Source organism: Mustela nivalis (assembly GCF_964662115.1).
Source record: "Mustela nivalis genome assembly, chromosome: 11".
NCBI classification, from domain to species: domain Eukaryota; kingdom Metazoa; phylum Chordata; class Mammalia; order Carnivora; family Mustelidae; genus Mustela; species Mustela nivalis.
Window position 1 is genome coordinate 76,294,332 of NC_139030.1, and position 19,212 is coordinate 76,313,543.

A 19,212-nucleotide genomic window follows, 5' to 3' on the forward strand; every position below is an offset into this window, starting at 1 on the left:
GGCAAGAGGAAGAGGTGACATGATCACTTTAGGCTTAAGGCCTAAAGTGCATGGTTCACTTAGCTGAGAACAACAGGAAGAGGACCAGCAGGTCACCCTGGATTGTAACATTTTATTAGTGGGTTCACCACTATTAACAGCAAGAGGTTCCTCTCCCAAAGAAGAAATGACTCCTTGAGCTAAAGGGGTAGCAAAAGAGAAAAGTGCCCTTCCGTGTTAACCCAGGTGCACTTGAGTCCATGCTCCTGGCATCATCGGGATGGCATGAGGAGGACTGAGTTCTCAGAAGCCATGCTGATTCAGTCTGAAAGCCAGAGGCACCACACCCCGCAGTGCTCCCCCCAACCTAGCCAAGCTCACGCATCTTTCTGGATCTGCAACTCTAAGCTTTTGTTCTAGGCCCCTCTCCAAAATCCCACCTTAATTATTTTTTCTGTTCACTGGTTGAGACAACTTAACTCCTGAAATAAATGATGGAGAAGTATCATAAGAGAAACTTGGCAATTGAAGGAATCACATACAGAAAGCCAAGGGCCTAGAGTATTGAGGATGGGGTGGAAAGTTGGTGTGGCCCACATAGGGTGTGAGGCAGGGATCATGAGGCTTGTTCTGCAGAAATGAGCATAAACCAGAGTAGAAAGGATGCACCATGTGAAGGAATTTACATTTTATCTTATTTGCTACAGGGAGGTGTGATGTGTTTATTAAAACAGGGACATGTATTAAAATTATAATAGTATACAAAATTATCTAAATTCTGAAACCAAAATTAAAGAAAAGCTGAAGAAAATTAAATCTCTGAGTTCAAAGTGAAACTCAACTTTATGTGGGAAATGACTTTGGTATTAGACCAGAGGTCTAATGCCCAAATCAAACACATAAATAGAAAGGGGCCACAAACAGAAGATGCTGGTCGTGAATGGGTTCTATGCACCTGAGGGAGGATGAATCACCCCATGCCCCCAACTCTTTGGAAGTCCTGTACAAAGAAATTCCCTAATAATTCTGAGTAGCCAGGGCGTTGATGTGTGTTCCTTCACCGATCCCAGTTGTCATTGCCTATGGAGGATGCAACAGAGCTGTGCTGACCCCCCTCGAAGCTCCAGCCAACCCAGCAGAAGGATGCTCCCTCAAGACGCTGCTGCCCCTGCCCCCACCCCAGAGCCACCAGCCCCCTTCGCCCAGTGTCACTGAACCCAGTTCATCAGCACAGCATAGAGCTGAGATCGTGGACGAACCATCCAGCCCTTCTGACCCTGCTGTGGCTCTCCCCAGAGCCATCCAGGAAGGAAGGATCATTCAAGGTGAGGAAAAGACTTTGTCTGACACCTGTGCCTCCGTGGCCTAGGGTACCTGTGGTCGGGTCTAGAAGCCCAGGGTCCCACCTTTTGGTTATCTTGTCCATCCCGTGTGCCCACCTACCACACACAGCCTTCTCCAAGAAGGACTATGAGCGCTGTTAGGGGCCTGGGGAAAGCCTAGAGCCTAAACATCTGCTTCCCACCCCTGGAATAACCCAACTCTCTGCCCTGGGGCATTGATGCTTCTGTCCTGGTTGTTTTTAACCATTTGCTTTCCTCCCTGATATGCTGTCCCTGTACCCTGTAATGATTTTTCTTCCTCTCTTCAATGCCCGACGACAACTTAACATCCAAAATAAATGATGAAGAAGACCCACAGGAGACATTTGGCTCTCCCCCCAACACTGTTCAAGGTAATATTGCTTGGGGCTGACTTAGTTTAGTTCAGAGTGGATATGAGGGCAAACATGCACCTGCTAACCCAGAGGCATGTAGCAGAAGCCCAGAGAAAAAGAACTGGGTGAGACAAAGAAAAAGAAACAGGAGGACCGATGCCCCAGCTCAGCACAGGACTACTTGTCAGGGATACCTCCACAACCAGTTTGATGCCATGATGTCCACCTAATAACAGTGGTCTGAACTGACACATAACTTGTACAATACCCCTCTCTGTGACTCTCACTAAGTTTCTCACTTTCTGGTTACATGGTCCTTCCAGTCATATTCATTTTTATGTGGTGTGGACTCTAAGAGTTAGATGAAATGTTAGAGAAATTATTAGAAAAGATGATAGGGGCACCTGGGTGGCTCAGTGGGTTGAAGCTTCTGCCTTCAGCTCAGGTCATGATCCTAGGACCCTGGGATCGAGCCGCATTGGGCTCTCTGCTCAGCAGGGAAACTGCTTCCCTTCCTCTCTCTCTGCCTGTCTCTCTGCCTACTTGCGGTCTTTGTCTGTCAAATATATAAATAAAATATTTTTAAAAAAGAAAGAAAAGATGATAAAACGTTGAAGGATCTGCTGATTGATAAATCTGCTAAAACATTGAAAGATTTAGTTTCCAAAATTGTGTATCATATCTCTCCCGACCATCATTATTAAGGACATTAATTCATTAAATGTAACCATGGAGTATTATCAGGCACTGTCGAAAATAGTATCATGGATTCTCCGACACTGAGCATAAAGGGCCCCATTTGGTCCAAATGTTTCCTTCATTCCTCTAATACCCACCATCCATATAAGATTAACATAATCATGAAACCAATGACAACAGAAGATTCTATCGTCTAGACTACCCAAAGAAAGAAATCAATTATTAAATTAGGAAGTAATGAATCACTGTATCCTATACCTGAAACTAATATAACACTGTATGTTAACTACATTAGAATTAAAATTCTAAAATAATAATAAAGTTTAAAGAAATTGTAAGCAGCTAGTTGAAAGGAATTGATTATTGACTCTCCCGTTCTATCCCACCCTTGCTGGGCCCCATCGTTTTTACTGGCGGGAGAAGATTGGTGTTTTTACTCTCCCTCTGATCCCTGTTTGCTGGTCCTAGGACCTGAAATTCCTCTTCTTCCCCGGTTCAGTGTCTGGTAACACTTGGAGCCCCCAGATAAAAGATAACAAAATGCTCAAAAGATGCCCCACCAGGCTACGTGCCAGGTAATTTTGATGTAGATAACTTTAGCTTGCCCTACTTTCTGTGTCTACCGAGAGACGAGGTCATTCAGGTCTTCTTGAGACAGAGCTCTCCTTACCACTCTAGACCACCATCTCTGGGTTGTGCCCCCAGCCTTCGGGAGCTTCTACACGCAGGAGACCCTGGGGTAGACAAGGGAGACAAGTCTGGGAAAGGAAAACCTAGAGTGGGGTCACTGAAGATGAGAGGCAGGAGCCCCAGTTGGTACCCACTAGGCCTGGGCTACAAGCATCACTAGGAGGTCTGCTAAGCACAAGCATTCACTGCCATGAGTGCTGGTGGTAGGAACCCTGGGGAAAGGACAGGGACTGAGTCAGAGCAGAACTGTGTAAGTCACCCACACTCTGAGGTCATTGCAATAAGGTAAATTTCAAAACTGCTCCATCCAAATGTGAAGGAAACAAAATCGCTGTGTGGCCCAGGTGTGGATGGTTATTTTTCCCAGTTCCCACTCTGACTGTGGAGAAGTTTCAACTTTAAAACCAGTCATTTCTATAGCATCTTGATTTTTAAGAGTTGATAGGATTAAAATAATTTTAAATGCAATAAATTATTTAAAATGTCTCATGACTGCTTGCCAAAATCTGAGATTGATCTCATAGCACTGTGCAAACAAGAAGGTGACAGTCTTACTTGAGATTTATAATGGCTTCCAGCCCTTCTGTCTTCTCAGTGCAGCAAAAAAAGTAGAACTTTGTTTTTATTTGCTGTTAACACGTGCTTACAAGTAGAAGTTAGCTCCTGCTAACTTCTTAGCAAGTTAACTAAGTTAACTTAGTTAACAGTTAGCTCCTGCTAACTTCTTATCAAGACTCTTAGCTTCCTTCACTATTTTTCAAGGTAAATCATGACAAAGAGAAGGTCCAAAAATATCCATTCGCAGACCTCTAAGCAATAACATGTATTTTTCCTATGGCGAAGACATTCCCCTTCACTGAAGCCACCAGAACTCAAGGTCAGCCCTCACCCAGCTCGAAGCCTCACTCCATGCATGAGAGCAGCTGAGAACCCTTCCTCCTCTCTTCCACTGAATAAGGGGAGCCTCTTGAAACAGGTCAAACTGAGCCTTCCTCTGTGTGACAATTGTTCCCTGCTTCACAGGGATAGCCACCCAGGCAACTCTAACCACAAATTGATCACATCAAGGCAGAGCCAGGGGGCCCCATGGGCTGGCAGACCCCCAGCCCATGGTAACATGTTCTGCACCCTCCTGCTCTGCCCTCAGTTCCCTCAGGGCTTTTCCTTCAGCCTGTTCCAAGCTCTGAACTGAATTCTTTTTCCTTTGTTAGTGATAACAGATGACTCTCCCGAACCAAATGACCCCAGAGAGCTCCAGGAGGCATCCAACATACCTCCCAACAAGAAAGGTAAGGAAGGGTTGCCTTTCTCCTGTAGACATCAGGAGCGTGAATTTGGAGATACTTTCTGCTTTTCTGCTATTTTGTCAGAAGATCCCACCATATGATTGTAGTCATGATGTACACATGTTTCTGCATTCACTGTGTCTTCCTTGAAGGCTTTCGTGAAGATTGTAAGGAAGCCAGGAGGCACTGAGGGCCTTTGAAATATGTATCCATTGCAGTCACTTTCTCTGAAATCATCAAGGTCTTCTTTACCCACAACTCCTTGAAGGGTTAGTCATACCTCCCTCTAACTGAAAGTGGGTTCCCCTGAGAGGACACTGCATTCTCTCAAGATAAGGCCGCATACCGACTGCTCTCACTCTTGGTGGAAGGCAGGGAGGATGTCCACTGCTTGCTATCCACCAGTCCCAGCCAGACCCTTCCTCCTCCATCCTCTACTTTGAGGCTTAACCATTCAAATGAAATACTCCCTCCCCAGTCATCACTACCATCCTTGACTTGCCCCCAATTCCTCAGCACACCCCAAAGGCTGACTTAGAATTTTTCTATCAGTTCAAGTCCTGCCACCATCCTGGACACCTTCAAGGTACACAGGGATAAGAGTACCCTCAGATCCTTCTTCAACTCTTTTCCAGCAACTTCTTCCTGCACCAATTCTTGGCTCCTGCACCCAAAGGCAACCCATCAGCCTTCCCATCATTGAAGCCTGGCTCAACCTCCCAATGATTAATTTCAGAATTCTCTTTTTTGACCTCTAATACTTAAAGTCTCCTGCTTCTACAGCCATTGTTCCATCTCTGAGCTCTCCTCCTCTGCCCAATCTTAAAAAATTAATTTGAGAGACACCTGGGTGGCTTAGTCAGTTAAGCCTCCAACTCTTGATTTTGGCTCAAGTCATGATCTCAGGGTTGTGGGATCAAGGCCCATGTTGGGTTCTACACTCAGCAGAGTCTACTTGTCCCTCTCTCTCTGTTCCTCCCCCAGCTCACATATGCATGCTCTCTCTCTCAAATAAATAAATAAAATCGTTTTCAGAAATTAATATGAAGGTATCCCTGCCTGGTTTCTTCCTTACAATTCATTCCCTCTGGAGCTGTCCTTCAACTTCATTTGGATGACCAGTGCACTGGCATTTCTCTTTTCTGGTTCATTACATGCCCTCTTCATGCCCCTTTATACAAGGTTAGAGCCCACAAACCATTACTTCAGTAACGTCTTGCTGATATCTTAATCTGCCTTGACTCTCACTGTCTTTTCCTAGTATCCTCTGGCAGGTCTTGGAGGGACCCCATTATCAGCTTTCTGCACACTGTGTCTGAAGGCAGGTACTGCTGGGGAGAGCCACACAGCAGGACAGAGCACATGGGTTGTGTCTTCATGACTCCAGCATAAATGACCCTCCCATGCTGCCTGACAATTGCACTTCTTACAATGATCCTTTCCAATCCTGAGCTTTTTCTTTGAACTGCCAACCCTCCTCTTTTTTCTTAACAGATTACTTTTCCTCCTACTTCATAGAAAGGTTCAGATAGGAATCCCCTCAGTTCCTGCTACCAACCAGCAAACTCTAACTGAATCTGTCCCCTCCTCTCCAGTTCCCTCTTTCCCTGTATAGCAATCCTTCCACCTCCCCTGATGAGGTCCATGACCCCTTCTCTTTCCCGAGAATTCAGCATCTCCCTGTCACAGGATCTGCATTCAACCACTTGCCAAGCTTATCATAGCTCATGAAAAGAGCTTCCTCTTGATTCTCAGCTCACCTCACCTGCTTCCATAGTTCTCTCTTCCATCTCACAACCAAACTGCTAGAAATGAGTTAGCTAAACTCATTGTCTACATCTCTTCATGTCGCTCTCTCCTCTGCCGTGTTAGAATTTCTTCTCCCTCATTCCATGAAGCAGCAACAAGTAAGGTCATCCCAGTACCTCCTCACCACTATGGTGTGAAGACCGAAAGGGAAAGCTGAAAATTATCGACACATAAAGTTGGCAGGTTTATGTTTGTAGCCATGAAAAGATGATCTGTACTTTTTCTGTTTAGGAAAGAAAAGAAAAAGATGTATCTGGTCAACTCCAAAAAAGAGACGCCAGAAAAAAAGCCTCCCAAAAGGTAAGATGAGAGAACAAGAGCAGGTCAGAGGCCACAGACACCTCATGTTTGCAGGTCAAGGTGTGGGAAATTGAATTTTATTCTAATAAATGAGGAGACATTGAATATATTTCATCAATAAAGTGAAGAGATTTCATCAATAAAGTGACATGATCCCATTTTATGTTTGACAAGAAGGGTTCTGGGGCTGTGTAAAGAATGAACTGGAAACGGAAAAGAATGGAAGCAGGGCAACCCATTTGGGGGGCAGATGTCACACAAGTGGACAGAACTCTGGATTCAGATCTGGCAGTGGAGATGGGGACGACAGCCAGTTCAAGACCAGCTTGGAGGTAGAGTTGAAAGGCCTCGATAAACTGGAAGCTGGGAGCAGAGAGAAACGAGGCCTGCTTTTCAGTATCTGGCTTGAATGGCCGGGTGGAGGGTAGCATGCATTGCTTAAAGAAGATGCAAATAATTGGAGGAGAAATTTTAGAATTTTCCATTTCTTTCAAGGTTGGTGTTAGCAGTCTATGACCTTGTGCCAAGACAGTAAGTTTTTTGTCAAAAACTGTGAAGGGTCTGAGATGGTACCCCATTAGATACGCACATTCTTTAGGGAATGTGCCTAAAGAACCCAGGCACCTGAATCTAAGAGAATTCCTTATTATATTAATTCCTTATTAATATTCACAACCAGCTCAACATCCAGAGTAACACTGCAGCATCTAACCCCCCCACATGCAGACCCACAAGCAACGAGAAGAGAGCTGATGAAATCTTTCTGAGGGCAGATGATATCCCACAGACAAGAGACAGAGAATGAGAATGGTGGATTTTCTGTTTATGGACAAGGACAACCATCCTCTTGCCCTCCTGAAAGGAAAAGAAAACAAACAAACAAACAAAACAAACAAACAAAAACACCCCTTTTGCTGCTTTGAGATTAAGATTGAAACAAACCTGGGTTCTCACCCTTAACTTTTGGATTTAAATGCCTCTTTCTAAGAGGCAGAGAAAGCCCAGGTGTCTCCAGGTTTTACTAAAGTTGTCTTCAAGTTCTGGGCTTCACCCCTTTTGATGTGTAAATACCTATGGAGAGAGGACTCCTCCCCCCGCCCTTTGGATTTCACTTTGGGAAGTTAACTTTGGGACTTAACCTAGAAGTTAGCCCTGCTCTAGGCATTGGGCAATCGCAGGAGATGAGAAGTTTATCATCCTTTTAGATCAGACAGCAATTGACTAGCTATAGCTCTCTTTCTCATGATATGTGAAGAGCAAATGTGTCTAGGTAAGTGAAAGCAAGCGTTCCCTGTCTTTATTCTGTATGTATTTCCATGTCTCTGGGGGCGAGGGCTTCTTACAGAAGCACTGAGAAATCAAGGGAGTTTAATTTCCCCACAGTATGTCACTCTGGCACTTGATAAAAAAAATCAGACTCAAAGATATAAATATAAGTCCTTGGCAAAATGAAAGCATCCAGGACCTTGGGAAAGACCCCTAAACTTGACAAGCCCCACCTCAGGCATTGCAAATCCTCTGTGTTCCAGATTCTCACACTGTCACGGCACCCCTCAATTCTTTAATACTTTGCACTCTCCCCACCAGAGGCACCTAAGGACATTGGATTTCTCCTGATCCATACCTAGGCCCTCAGGAACCTGAAGAGGTACTTTTAAACACTGCCCCTGCGGCAAAACAGACCACTTGGCCATTTTTATTCGGATGAGGCCGCTGTATATGGTGTCATACAACAGGGTCCAGGAAAGAAATCCTATTACTCTGGGACTCTGGTTAATTTCAACAGGTTATACAGGGGTGAGAGCAGATGGGAAGTCTAAGGGAGAAAGAAAAGTGCACACAAGAAAAATATGTAATTTTACAGAGAAATAGCAGGAGAAAAATAAGACACAGGAGTTCAGAGATCTCAAAATCTGTGGGAGCTGGGGGCATGCGGGGGGGTGGGGGAGGTGCTTTCCTGGACACCCCGGTGAAAATTATTCACAAATCACTATTTGGCCCAGGGAAAGCCTCGCCTCGGCAAAGAAACCAAGAGAAGCTCCAAGTGGTGGAACAGGCAACTCAAAGGAAGGACGATTCACCCAGGAAGTCAAATGTCATGCCAAGCGCCCAAAAGGCAAGCGCTGAAAGTGCCCAAAGCTCTGGACCGGAGGGTAAGGCCAGTGCCAGAATCTGCCATTTGAATGGTCGGTGTAGGAGGGTCTTTCACGGAACAAGCAGTGTTAGGCGGGTGTGTAAAGGTAACAGCAGAGGGAGGGAGAAGTGCGGAAACAGGTGTGTGTGACAAGAGGGACACAGATCTGTTGTACCTGTGGACATTTTGTGCAGAAACAGCTCTGTCCACACAGTACCGCTGACCTCAGCGGTGACCTAAGGCAGCAGCTCTCAACCTTTTTGGTTCCAAGACTTCTTTACACTCTTCAAAATTACGGAGTACCCTAAAGACCTTCTGTTTCTGTTGTTTATATTTATCTGTATGTACCTCATTAGGCATTAAAACCGATCGTTTAAAAATATTTATGTGTTAGTTCATTTAAACATAACAGTAATATACCAACTACCTATTAACATAAATGATATATTTTCATGAAAAACAAATATATTTTCCAAACGCAAAAACTGGTGAGAAGACTGGCACCATTTTACATTTTTACAAACCTCTTCATGTCTAGCTGAATTCAAGACAGCTGAATGTGTGTAGTTGCTTCTGTGTTCGATCAGTTGGGAAACATTGCTTTGGTGGGAGGACAGGAAGATAATCCAGCTGCATGAGGATCTGTAGTTCCAGAGGGTGGAGTATTTAAACAGTTTCTTGAGATAATTCTTTGATATTGCACCCAAAGTCAAGAAGGGATGGTTTCTTAAAGGTTAGTTGTGAATTAACATCTGAAACCACAGCAATTAACTTCTTACACCCTTCTGAAACTAATAATACACTATATGTTAATTAACTGAATTTAAATAAAATAAAATTTTAATTTTTTTTAAATTAACTTGTTATACTCTGTTGCAATACAACGCATTGTGCCGTCTTGCATTTTAAATGGCCTATCTGCTTACACAGGATTTTACAGTATCTCGAACATTTGGAAATCTTGGTTCACTGAATTCGACACTAAGCTTGCAGCTCAACACACGAGTATTTTTCTCTTGACATTCATGCTTCAAGATGTAGCGAACTGCTTTAGATAAACTCTCCAGTTTTCCACATAGACTATTAAAAAGATGTCTACACAGGGGCGCCTGGAGGGCTCAGTCAGCTAAGCATCTGACTCTCGACTCTTGGTTGCAGCTCAGGTTGTGATCTTACGGTCATGGGATCCAGCCCCACATCAGACTCTGTGCTCAGCGAAGAGTCTGATTCTCTTTCCCTCTCCCTCCTGCTCACTGTCTCTCTCAAATAAACAAATAAAATCCTTAAGGAAAAAAAAAGGTATATACTCAAAGGTAGAAATTTAATAAAGTTAATAATTTTCATTGTTTCATCAGGAACATTCTTAAATGAAACTGACTTCTTTTTTCTTCTTCTCCTTCTTTTTTTTATGGTCTGTGGCAGAGAAAACTGTATGCGGTTTAGGGACACTACTTTGATTTGTCCTAGGGTACCAGCAGCTTTCCCTGCCATGACTGCTGCTCCACATGAAAACTTGTCAACATAGCGAAAAGGCAAAGATCATCTTAGTATGGGACCAGTTTTGACCTCAAAGATCTCCTGAAAGGGTTTCTGGGACACCCCAGGAATTCACAACTTCACTTTGAGCTTCTGGTCCAGGGGCTCAAATGACTGCCCGTCACTGGATATCTCCCTTGGTAGAAGACAAGCTACTGCCCAGCCTTGCTCTGCTCCCCCCACCACAGAGGCAGACAGACCCAGTAGTAGAATCATTCTCAGAAAGGGTTATGGAGGGGCACCTGGGTGGCTTAGTGGGTTAAAGCCTCTGTCTTCAGCTCAGGTCATGAACTCAGGGTCCTCGGATGGAGCCCCGCATCAGGCTCTCTGCTCAGCGGGGAGCATGCTTCCCTCTCACTCTCTGCCTGCCTCTCTGCCTACTTGTGATCTCTGTCTGTCAAATAAATAAATAAAATCTTTTTATAAAAGAAAGAAAGAAAGAAGGAAAGAAAGAAGGAAAGAAAGAAAGAAAGAAAGAAAGAAAGAAAGAAAGAAAGAAAGAAAGAAAGAAAGAAAGAAAGGGTTTTGGAGGTACAAGCAAGACCTGGAAACTCCCGCCTTCACCACAAAAGGTCTTTCCTGGGACCTCTGGAAACTCCTATGGGACTTTCCAGAGGATATTCTGAGATCTGAAAGAAATGTCTTTTATTTTTTTCAGAAACCAGTGATGACTCACCAGAAATGAATGAAGAAAAGAGCCTCCAGGAGGAGCCGCCCAGCACAGCACCAAGCACCCCACATGGTAAACAGGAGGGATTGCAAGTCCCTGCATGCAGTCCCCAAGAGCCCAAATCAGAACTGTTTGACTCTAAATCAGTGTTTCTCAACCCTTTTTCAATTATCACTGCCCTCAGGAGCCCTCTCAGATATTTTTTTCCTAATCATGAACACAACCTATGATATTTTAATACCACAAATATATTATATATCTGTTTATGTTTAGATAGCTAGGTAGATAATTATTTTGAGGAGGAATAATTATGTCTCTCCATATACTTTATACATAAAGAAAATGATTTCCCACCCCAATCCCCAAGTCAACTTTTTTCTACCTAGGAGCAGTACCACTACTGCTGAATGTGTTCTAAATACATTCATGGTACTCTATTGGAAGTTCCCAAATCATGGAACAAAATCTCTCCCAAGACCCAGATTTCCATGTTGCCCACTTGACCTTTCTGGGAGAGCTGGGAAGAGACCAGCTCATCATAAACACAAATGCAACTGTGTTTGTGTTTCCTATAAACAACTGAGGGGTTACAGCTGACACGGCTGTGGGCATGCATTGACAAACGGTGATGGGAGTGCGCCCTCACCACTGCTACCATTGGCCATTTGCTACCACTATCCTCAGAGGAGAAAAGAATATGAGTATTTTTCTGTGTGTTGGCAATGTGGTCATTGTGTCCCAAAACCACAGAATGCAACTCTCAAATGACCAGTATTTATTGTCAGAAAGAATGGGTAAAATTTGCCCACCTTGAAATACAAATGATCATTTTAACAGTTTCTCCCATATTACACTAACTTATATAGAAATACTTCAAATTTTCTCATGGATAATTTCATTTTATTTGTACAACAAACCTTGAAAAAGGTTGAATAATGATTTCAAATTTTACAGATGAGACTGAGACATGTCAAGGATGAGTGGGTTTTTCCAAGATCCCATGGATAAAGGATGGTGGCATAAGACAAACACCTTGGTCCCCTAGAACTTTCTTCAGATCCCATTATAATGGAAGAGACCTAAATAATGTTGTCAACTCTTTGCCAACTCAGTAATGTCTGAAATGATGTGGTCACAAGTTTAAAGCCTCTTTAAAATGACTTTATCTTATTACTTTCTAGATCCAAAAAATAATGGAAATAAACCATCTTTGGAAAGATCACCTGGGGAAAAGCCTAAGTGTAAAGAACCTATTCGGTCTCTGTTAGGGTGGAACTAATGTTACTTTTTTGGGTAGTTAACACTCTTCCAGGCTATGAAAGACATGCTAGACCATAAAAAGATTTGTGCTTTTTAAAATAGTGATTTTTTTTTTTCAACATAAAAAAATTTCCACACTATAAAAGCAATATGCAGCCGCCATTGAGATTAGCTTGCTGTGTGGGACAAAAACCACCTTTCTCCTCAAGAACCAGTGGCTGAAATATGAGAGCTTACTTATTTCTCACTCCCATGTGGAGGTAGGCTAGAATCTCAAACTCCTTAGTTATTGTACCACCATTCCCAGAGGGTGGCATCCCCTCACTGGGCCCAGCTAGCAGGTCTACATTCCCACCAAAGGAAAGAGGCAAGGTCTAGGAGGGTGCGTCTCCTCCATTGAGGACACCATCTGTAGGTTGCATTTAGACATTCTGTTACCATTTCTCTACCAAGAGTGACCCAACTACACCTGACTGCAAAGGAGGCTGGGAAATGTCATTTTTATTCTCGAAGGACAGGTATCCAGCTCAAAATCCAACCACTTGATGAGCAAAGAAAAGTGACACCAGAGAAAGCTGAATAATCAGCAGTCCCTGCCCCATGTACTGTGGTGGTGAGCAATGCTAAGTGCTCACCATTATTTCCAGTTCTCTTCCCAGCCCTGGATGCTGCATTTCCCAGCTCTTTGCAGGAGATAGGGGGGCAATCACAGGTCTGGCCAATAAGCTGGTGCTAGGGTCACTTCTGAGTCAAAACACAGAAGAGCACTGTGCCACTCTGCACCTCCTCCCCCTGACTACAGAAGTGTGTGGAAGAGGGAGGTGCCAGAAGCCTGGGTCTCAGCCCCACCGCAAAGGCTGCAGGGAGACTCCAAGTCCCACAAGGGACTCTGTGTGACTGAGACATAACACTGTGAACATGAAGCCACCAAACTGTGGTTTTGTTTGTACTGTAGCATAAGACTATCCTGGTCTGTGTGATACAGTGTTCTCAATAATCACGAAGTGAAACTCCTATTTCATATCTGCTTCCCCTAGTTTATTTCTGTACCTTAGACATCTGCATACATTATCTCATTCTATATATATACATAGAAGCTCACACTATAGGGTTTATAAACAGTTTTTTAATTATATACTTAATACATATATCTGCATATCAATGTTATCTATTTTTCTTTCTTTTAGTTATACAGCACATTATTGTATAATTAGCAATTTAGTTTAAATAATCGCCCATATGACGGACAGTTAGGCTATCTCTAATTTTATATGAAAATAGAAATCATGTTTGTATGTGTTTGTATCTTTGCACACATGTCCAATTGATTTCCTCAGAATTAATTTCTAAGTGCAATTACTTGGTTAGAGCCTGCACACCTTTGATTTTATCTATGTAGGCAAATTTTATATATACTGAAATTTCCCTCATTTTTTGTCTTAATATTATAAGGATGTTTTTTAAAGTGTGGGGATTTTTTATTTTTTAAACATTCAAATCTATTCATCTTTCACCTTTATGATTTTTATCCTTAAGTTTTAACTAAGTAAATCTCTTATATGTGGCTTATAACAATCTCTCTATTTTCTTCTACTCTCGAAAAACTAGTTATAAACTTGAAAAAAATTATATATTTTGTTTTATTTATTTTTTAAATGGCATATTTTAAATGTTGATAATTTGGTATATCTATTACTACTTTGTTCAATTCTTTTTTTATTTCCAAATAAAATAGAGTATTTTTACATAAATTTATTTATAAAGTATTGATATTTTAAGCTTGAAGATCAATATTTATAGCCATAAGTGATTTTTTTTTCCTGTTTTAGGAAAGAGGACAGAAAAACATAATCTTCCATCTTCAAAAAGAAGACAGGAAAGAAAGCTCCCAAGAAGTAAGCAAGAAGAATGAAGCTACTATTCCCTTGTTCAGGGGCTTACCTGGATAACCAGTATGACCTCCTCCAGCCACATGGCCATCTGGGTATCCCTGGAGCACAGACAGTCCCATCCTTGCCTCCTAGACCACCCTATTAAAGGACATCCCCTCACAAAAGAAGGAGAACCCAGACACCATGTTGGTTCCAGCAGACTTCTTTCCTCTTATCAGAAGGAGGAATAGGGTGGAACTGGATAGGAGGTGTCAGACAGTTTTGAGATTAGGACTGTGTCTAGTCTGGCTCAGAGCAAGGATGAGTAGACCAAGCAAATCTTAATGGACAGGCAGGATTCAGACTCCCAGTATCAAACTGGAGTTAGATTTAGAATTACTGAGCATTCAAAATCACCTGAATCGACTCATGCTTGTTTTTCTTGTATCTACTCCATGCATGAAAATTGGATTATTTGCAGTTTAGGGAAAAAAAATTTGTGAAACTGCATTTTTTAGTTCCTCTGCTTCATCTCTCTGCTGTCCTTGTCTCCCTGAACTCTCTCTCTCTCTCTCTCCTATACTTCTCCTTCCCTTTTCCTTCATACTTTTACTCAAAACTATGTATCCAAGGTGTGCCAATCAGTAAGGATTTCCTTGGATTCTAGGCCATTCTGTGAGGACCCTGGGAGGGCATCTCCCCTCGGCTCCCAACATGCATCATGACATAAACACCACTGCTTTGGACATGCTCCGAATTTTCCTGCTTGTTTCTAGGGCCTCTCAGTCTCGGGTTTGACCCAGGAGGGGACTCAGATCTCCTTGCTTGCCTTCTTCTTCCCCTTCTCTCTTTTTCCTGATTTCAACCCCATCACCTTCCACAGCTGGAGGAAATTTAGTCTTTGTCATATGCTTCTTTACCAATGACTTCTAGGAAAACTTCACATTTAGACCTCCAAACTTGTATTCTTAGCCTATAAAGGTAATTTTTGGAACTTAGAAATCCCTTGGGCTCTCAACAAGTTCTGTGTTTCAAGATTTAGTATGAGGTCTCCAAAATAGCCTCTACTGAGCAGTGACATCTCAGTTCTAGCCAGGATCTATCCTTTCCCAGATACTTATTGATATAATAATTAGGGAACCCTGGGCCATTGTGATTCATAAGGATAAAAAAAAACATCAGTTTAATATTTTCAATATAATATTTCCCCTTATATATTCAGTCATCAAAGGCGAATGGAGTATAAGGTATGTGCCAGGTCCATGTCCCAGGTCCAATGGGTTCAGCATCGAGCAAATCACAAATATCACTGCCCTCATGAAGTTTACATTCTAGTTGATGTGTAATAAGACAAAAAGGGGAGTTGACGGGGGGAAAGAGAAACAAGATGAAGTATTGTTAGTTTGGGAAAGAAAAAAAGCTACACACAAAAAAGAAGAGGAATAACTATAAGAAAATAACATTAAAAATGAAGTACAAGGGTACAGGGATTTCCTGAAAGGTTGAGGACTGGGGTATGAGAGGGGAAGTCACTAAAGGGGGAGGAGGCAGTTCACTGGGGACCCCATTTAAACTATTCACAAATCGCTATCCCATGTGCAGCCTCACCTAGGCCCAGAATCCAAGAGAAACTCCATGCGGTGGATCAAGCAACTGAAGGGAAAGGTGATTCAACCAGGAACTCTAAGATCATGACAAGGGCCCCAAAGGCAAGGACTGAATGTGTCCAAACCTCTGGACCAAAGGGTAAGCTGGGGACTGAATCTGCCATCCAATTGCTCAGTGTGGGAGGGCCTCTCAGGGAGCAGGCACAGGGTTGGGTATTATGTGAAGGAAATGGTAGAAGGGAGTAGAGCAGACGAGACAGCAAGGAGCTTCTGGACTGAGAGTGATTGTGGAAAGAAGTTAATGCAGTGCTCTCAACAAGCAGGTCAGTTCAGCTGTGCCACATGGACTCAACATGACTACTTCCCAGTGTCTACTGTTTACATTTCTGTTAGTAGAGTCACCACTGTTCCAATGGGTCTGAGGGCTTCTGTCAGATTCATGCTTGTTCCATGGGAGGATTGGCACCAATCCTCAAAGTGGACACACTCTTAAGAGTATTTCTTAATGGCTTATTTCTAGATGTGAAGTAGCTAAATCAATATTTAAAATTAGCACAGACTGATGATCGTATTGTTGCCATTTTAGACTCCCATTGACAGCGTACAGATGCTCTTTTTCCTCCACCTCCACCAAAACTAGAAATAATAGAACTTTTCTGAGTTGACAGATTAAAAACAAAGAATGATATTCCACCCATGTTTTCCTTGGAATCTTTTTGCATCTTGCTTGTGATAGATTGTATTACTGCTCACTGATATCTCAGAAGGTTATAAACCCTTGCCCTGTGGACTCCAGTGTGGCCATTCACTTGACTTGGCCAAAGAAATGTGGACAGGTGTGAGGGTCACTTCAAAGCCAAAGCTTTAACAACCTTTGTATCACCTTTTTCTCTGCCATGGGACCAACAGTGTTCTAGAGAGAGGTTGCTCTGTTCCCAAGATCCATGTATGTCAATGACATGGAACTGCATATGATGAATGTATGTCAATGACACGGAACTAGCTTGTGATGAATGAGTAACATGAAGGAGAAGTACAACTGGGTTGTTCTAAGCCAGCACTTGGCAAACTTTTTCTAACAGGGCCAGATAATGGTTCAAGATTTGTCGGCCATACAGTCTCCAGTGCAACTACTGGACACTGCCACTGTAGAATGAAAGGAGCCAGAGACAATTATATATAAGCAAATGCACATAAAACTTTATTTTTATTTTTTATGTTTATTTTGTTAGATTTTACTTATTATTACTTAATGTTCATTTCACAAGATTCATATCTATCTTGTTTCTCCAAAGTGGTAGAATGACAGAAAAAAAATTACATTAAAATAGTTGATATAGAAAACATAAAAATCTGTTTCAAACTATTGATGACATTAATTTCTTTCATTTTTTTTTTAGAGAAGAAAAGGAAAAAAGATGTTGATTCAAGTTCAACAAGAAAGTGTCAGAAAAACATTCCTCCAAAGGGTAAGCCAGAGGCAGGGACTGTCCATCAGACTGCATGGCACCCTGGCCAGCAGCTGATTGTCTGTCTTCCTGTCTTCTTCTCTTTCCTTCCCATCCTTGTCCTCCTCTGCATAGGTTCTCACCTGCATTCTTCTCTGCTCTAACAAAATGTCACACCTGACACTCCAGGTGAAAGCCAGTGCATACCTTGGGTTGCCTACCCAATCACCAACTTCTCCACTGGGATGGATTCTTCAACGCAGAATCCACCAACAAAGACCCAAAATGTTTAAGAGAAAATGACTGAACCCATGAGTCAAGTTCTAACATCAACTTCTACTTCCTTCATTGTAAAATTTGGTGAAAACTCTTAGGGAAGCAAGGCCCTGATGGTGTTCCTATTTGCAGAGAGATGAGCTTTCTCTTCCTGTGATAGACAGGGGTGCTGGACTGGTCTCTGTGGATCAGCCCCTTGGCTTGCTTCTGCCCCCTGCACTCCGAGACCTCTTGGGGTCATTCTCCCACTCTCTTCCTCCTCCTTTTCCCCCTCCTCTTTTTCTGCCTGCACTCATTTTTCTTCTGCTTTTGTGACACTTCTTCAGCACTATCTCCTCTCACTCTCCCTTCCCTTTATGGTTCAGTGACATTGGTCTTTTTTTCCCCATGAATGTATTGAATTTACTGTTGAGGTAGAACAGGTGCTACTTGAGGTAGGGCCCACAGACTGGGGCCATTGACAAGTCTGTGGCAGGTCTGCAAAAAGAAGGAGCTTATAAATTATCTGCGACACTGAACACACTGTCTTTACAGACCATCTCAGTGGAGATGCCTTGATATCCATTTCTTTTTCTTTTTTCTTTCTTTCTTTTTCTTTTTTTTTTTTTTTTTTTTTTTGAGAGAGAGAGTGTGACAAAAGTAAATGAGTTCCCCAGGGGACACCTGGGCAGAGGTTGAGGGAGAGAGAGAATCCCAAGCAGTGTCCACACCCAGCGTGGAGCCCAACATAGGGCTAGATGCCACAACCTTGAGAGCCTTGATTCTATTTTGATCAAGCTGCTATCTCTTAACACATCACATGTTGAGTAGCGCTCGTGTAATAGGCCTAAGAAAAATGCATGTACCATAAATGTACACCTTGAGGAATTAACACAAAGGAAAAACTCACATGTAGCTGGCACCTAGGTCAAGAAACATAACATAACCCACACCCACAATCCAACCCCTACCCACATGCTGAGTGCCCCCACTAGCCTGATTTCTCAGAGAATGGGCCATTTTGAAACTAGATGCTATGTCCTCCTTTCCTGCTCATGACTTCCACAGTGTGTCCCCCCTCATACACTCCCTCCCCAAAGCTAATAATCCCCCTTGCTCAACTTCCCTTTGCTTCACACCCTCGGGCCTCAACTTGAAGTAAGCATTCTCTGTCCCAGCAGGCAAGGATGAGTCTCCCTGACATGACTTCATAGAACCCGGTGTTGTTTTTCTTCATGGCACTTGTCACAACTATAATTAACTGTTGACTCTGTGAAGGGCAAATGAGATCAGTAAGCAGTCAATCTTGCTCATTGCTCTACGTCCAACTTCTTCATGCCTCACAGGGTTTATGCTTAAATAACTGCCAGATCAATACTTTATCCGTTCTTCTTTGCAAAGTATGAATACCAATATCAGAGCCTCAGTTTACTCATACAATGCAGTATGAGCTCCAATGACTACTACCATGGAGCTCCAGACCTTTCCCCAGGCTATGTCTGTCCATGAATGATTCTCACCTTTTGCCTTTTCCCTATGTTCATCTATCCAATCAGTAATTACTTTTTTTCCATTCTGTTTTTCCTTGTCTCTGTTAGGCTTTCTTTTTGTTTCCTCCATCATGCTTTTCATTCCCATGAACTCTCTTTGTTAATTGCTTACCTTTCATAACAGGCTCCTCACTATTTGTTCACACTTATAAATGGTGATCTCATAGATGTGGGAGAGCTCCAGGCAGGCCTTCTCCTCAGGGTTCCATCCTTAAAAGCCTGTTTGCAAGAGGAAGAATAAGCCAAATGCAAAATTATTGGGAACAGATCAGAGAGCTGTCCCTCCTTAGATACATGGTGGTGGCTTTGGAGCTACTCAGGACCCAAGGTCCTGCCTGACTTGGTAAGCTGCCTACACCAAGAAAAGGACAGAGTCTTGCTTGTGCCCACAACTCTGCACC

The 19,212-nt window shown here is 42.8% G+C and overlaps 1 protein-coding gene across 5 annotated transcripts in view; it reads left to right on the forward strand.

Annotated features, from left to right (window-relative positions):
- Nucleotides 1–19,212, forward strand: part of SP110 (SP110 nuclear body protein) — a 34,567-nt gene that overhangs the window by 5,847 nt on the left and 9,508 nt on the right. For 3 of the 5 annotated variants that reach the window (XR_014300573.1, XM_082690793.1, XM_082690795.1), the window contains exons 4-12: nucleotides 1,050–1,304; nucleotides 1,670–1,714; nucleotides 4,297–4,374; nucleotides 6,412–6,480; nucleotides 8,484–8,633; nucleotides 10,809–10,892; nucleotides 13,910–13,975; nucleotides 15,554–15,697; nucleotides 16,959–17,027. Coding sequence is in view for 4 of the 5 variants with exons in the window: in XM_082690793.1 (XP_082546919.1) it covers nucleotides 1,050–1,304; nucleotides 1,670–1,714; nucleotides 4,297–4,374; nucleotides 6,412–6,480; nucleotides 8,484–8,633; nucleotides 10,809–10,892; nucleotides 13,910–13,975; nucleotides 15,554–15,697; nucleotides 16,959–17,027 (960 nt within the window). In the remaining variant the exon portion in view is untranslated. The remainder of the gene's footprint in view (nucleotides 1–1,049; nucleotides 1,305–1,669; nucleotides 1,715–4,296; nucleotides 4,375–6,411; nucleotides 6,481–8,483; nucleotides 8,634–10,808; nucleotides 10,893–13,909; nucleotides 13,976–15,553; nucleotides 15,698–16,958; nucleotides 17,028–19,212) is intronic. The other 2 variants (XM_082690794.1, XM_082690796.1) reach the window with 1 other exon arrangement.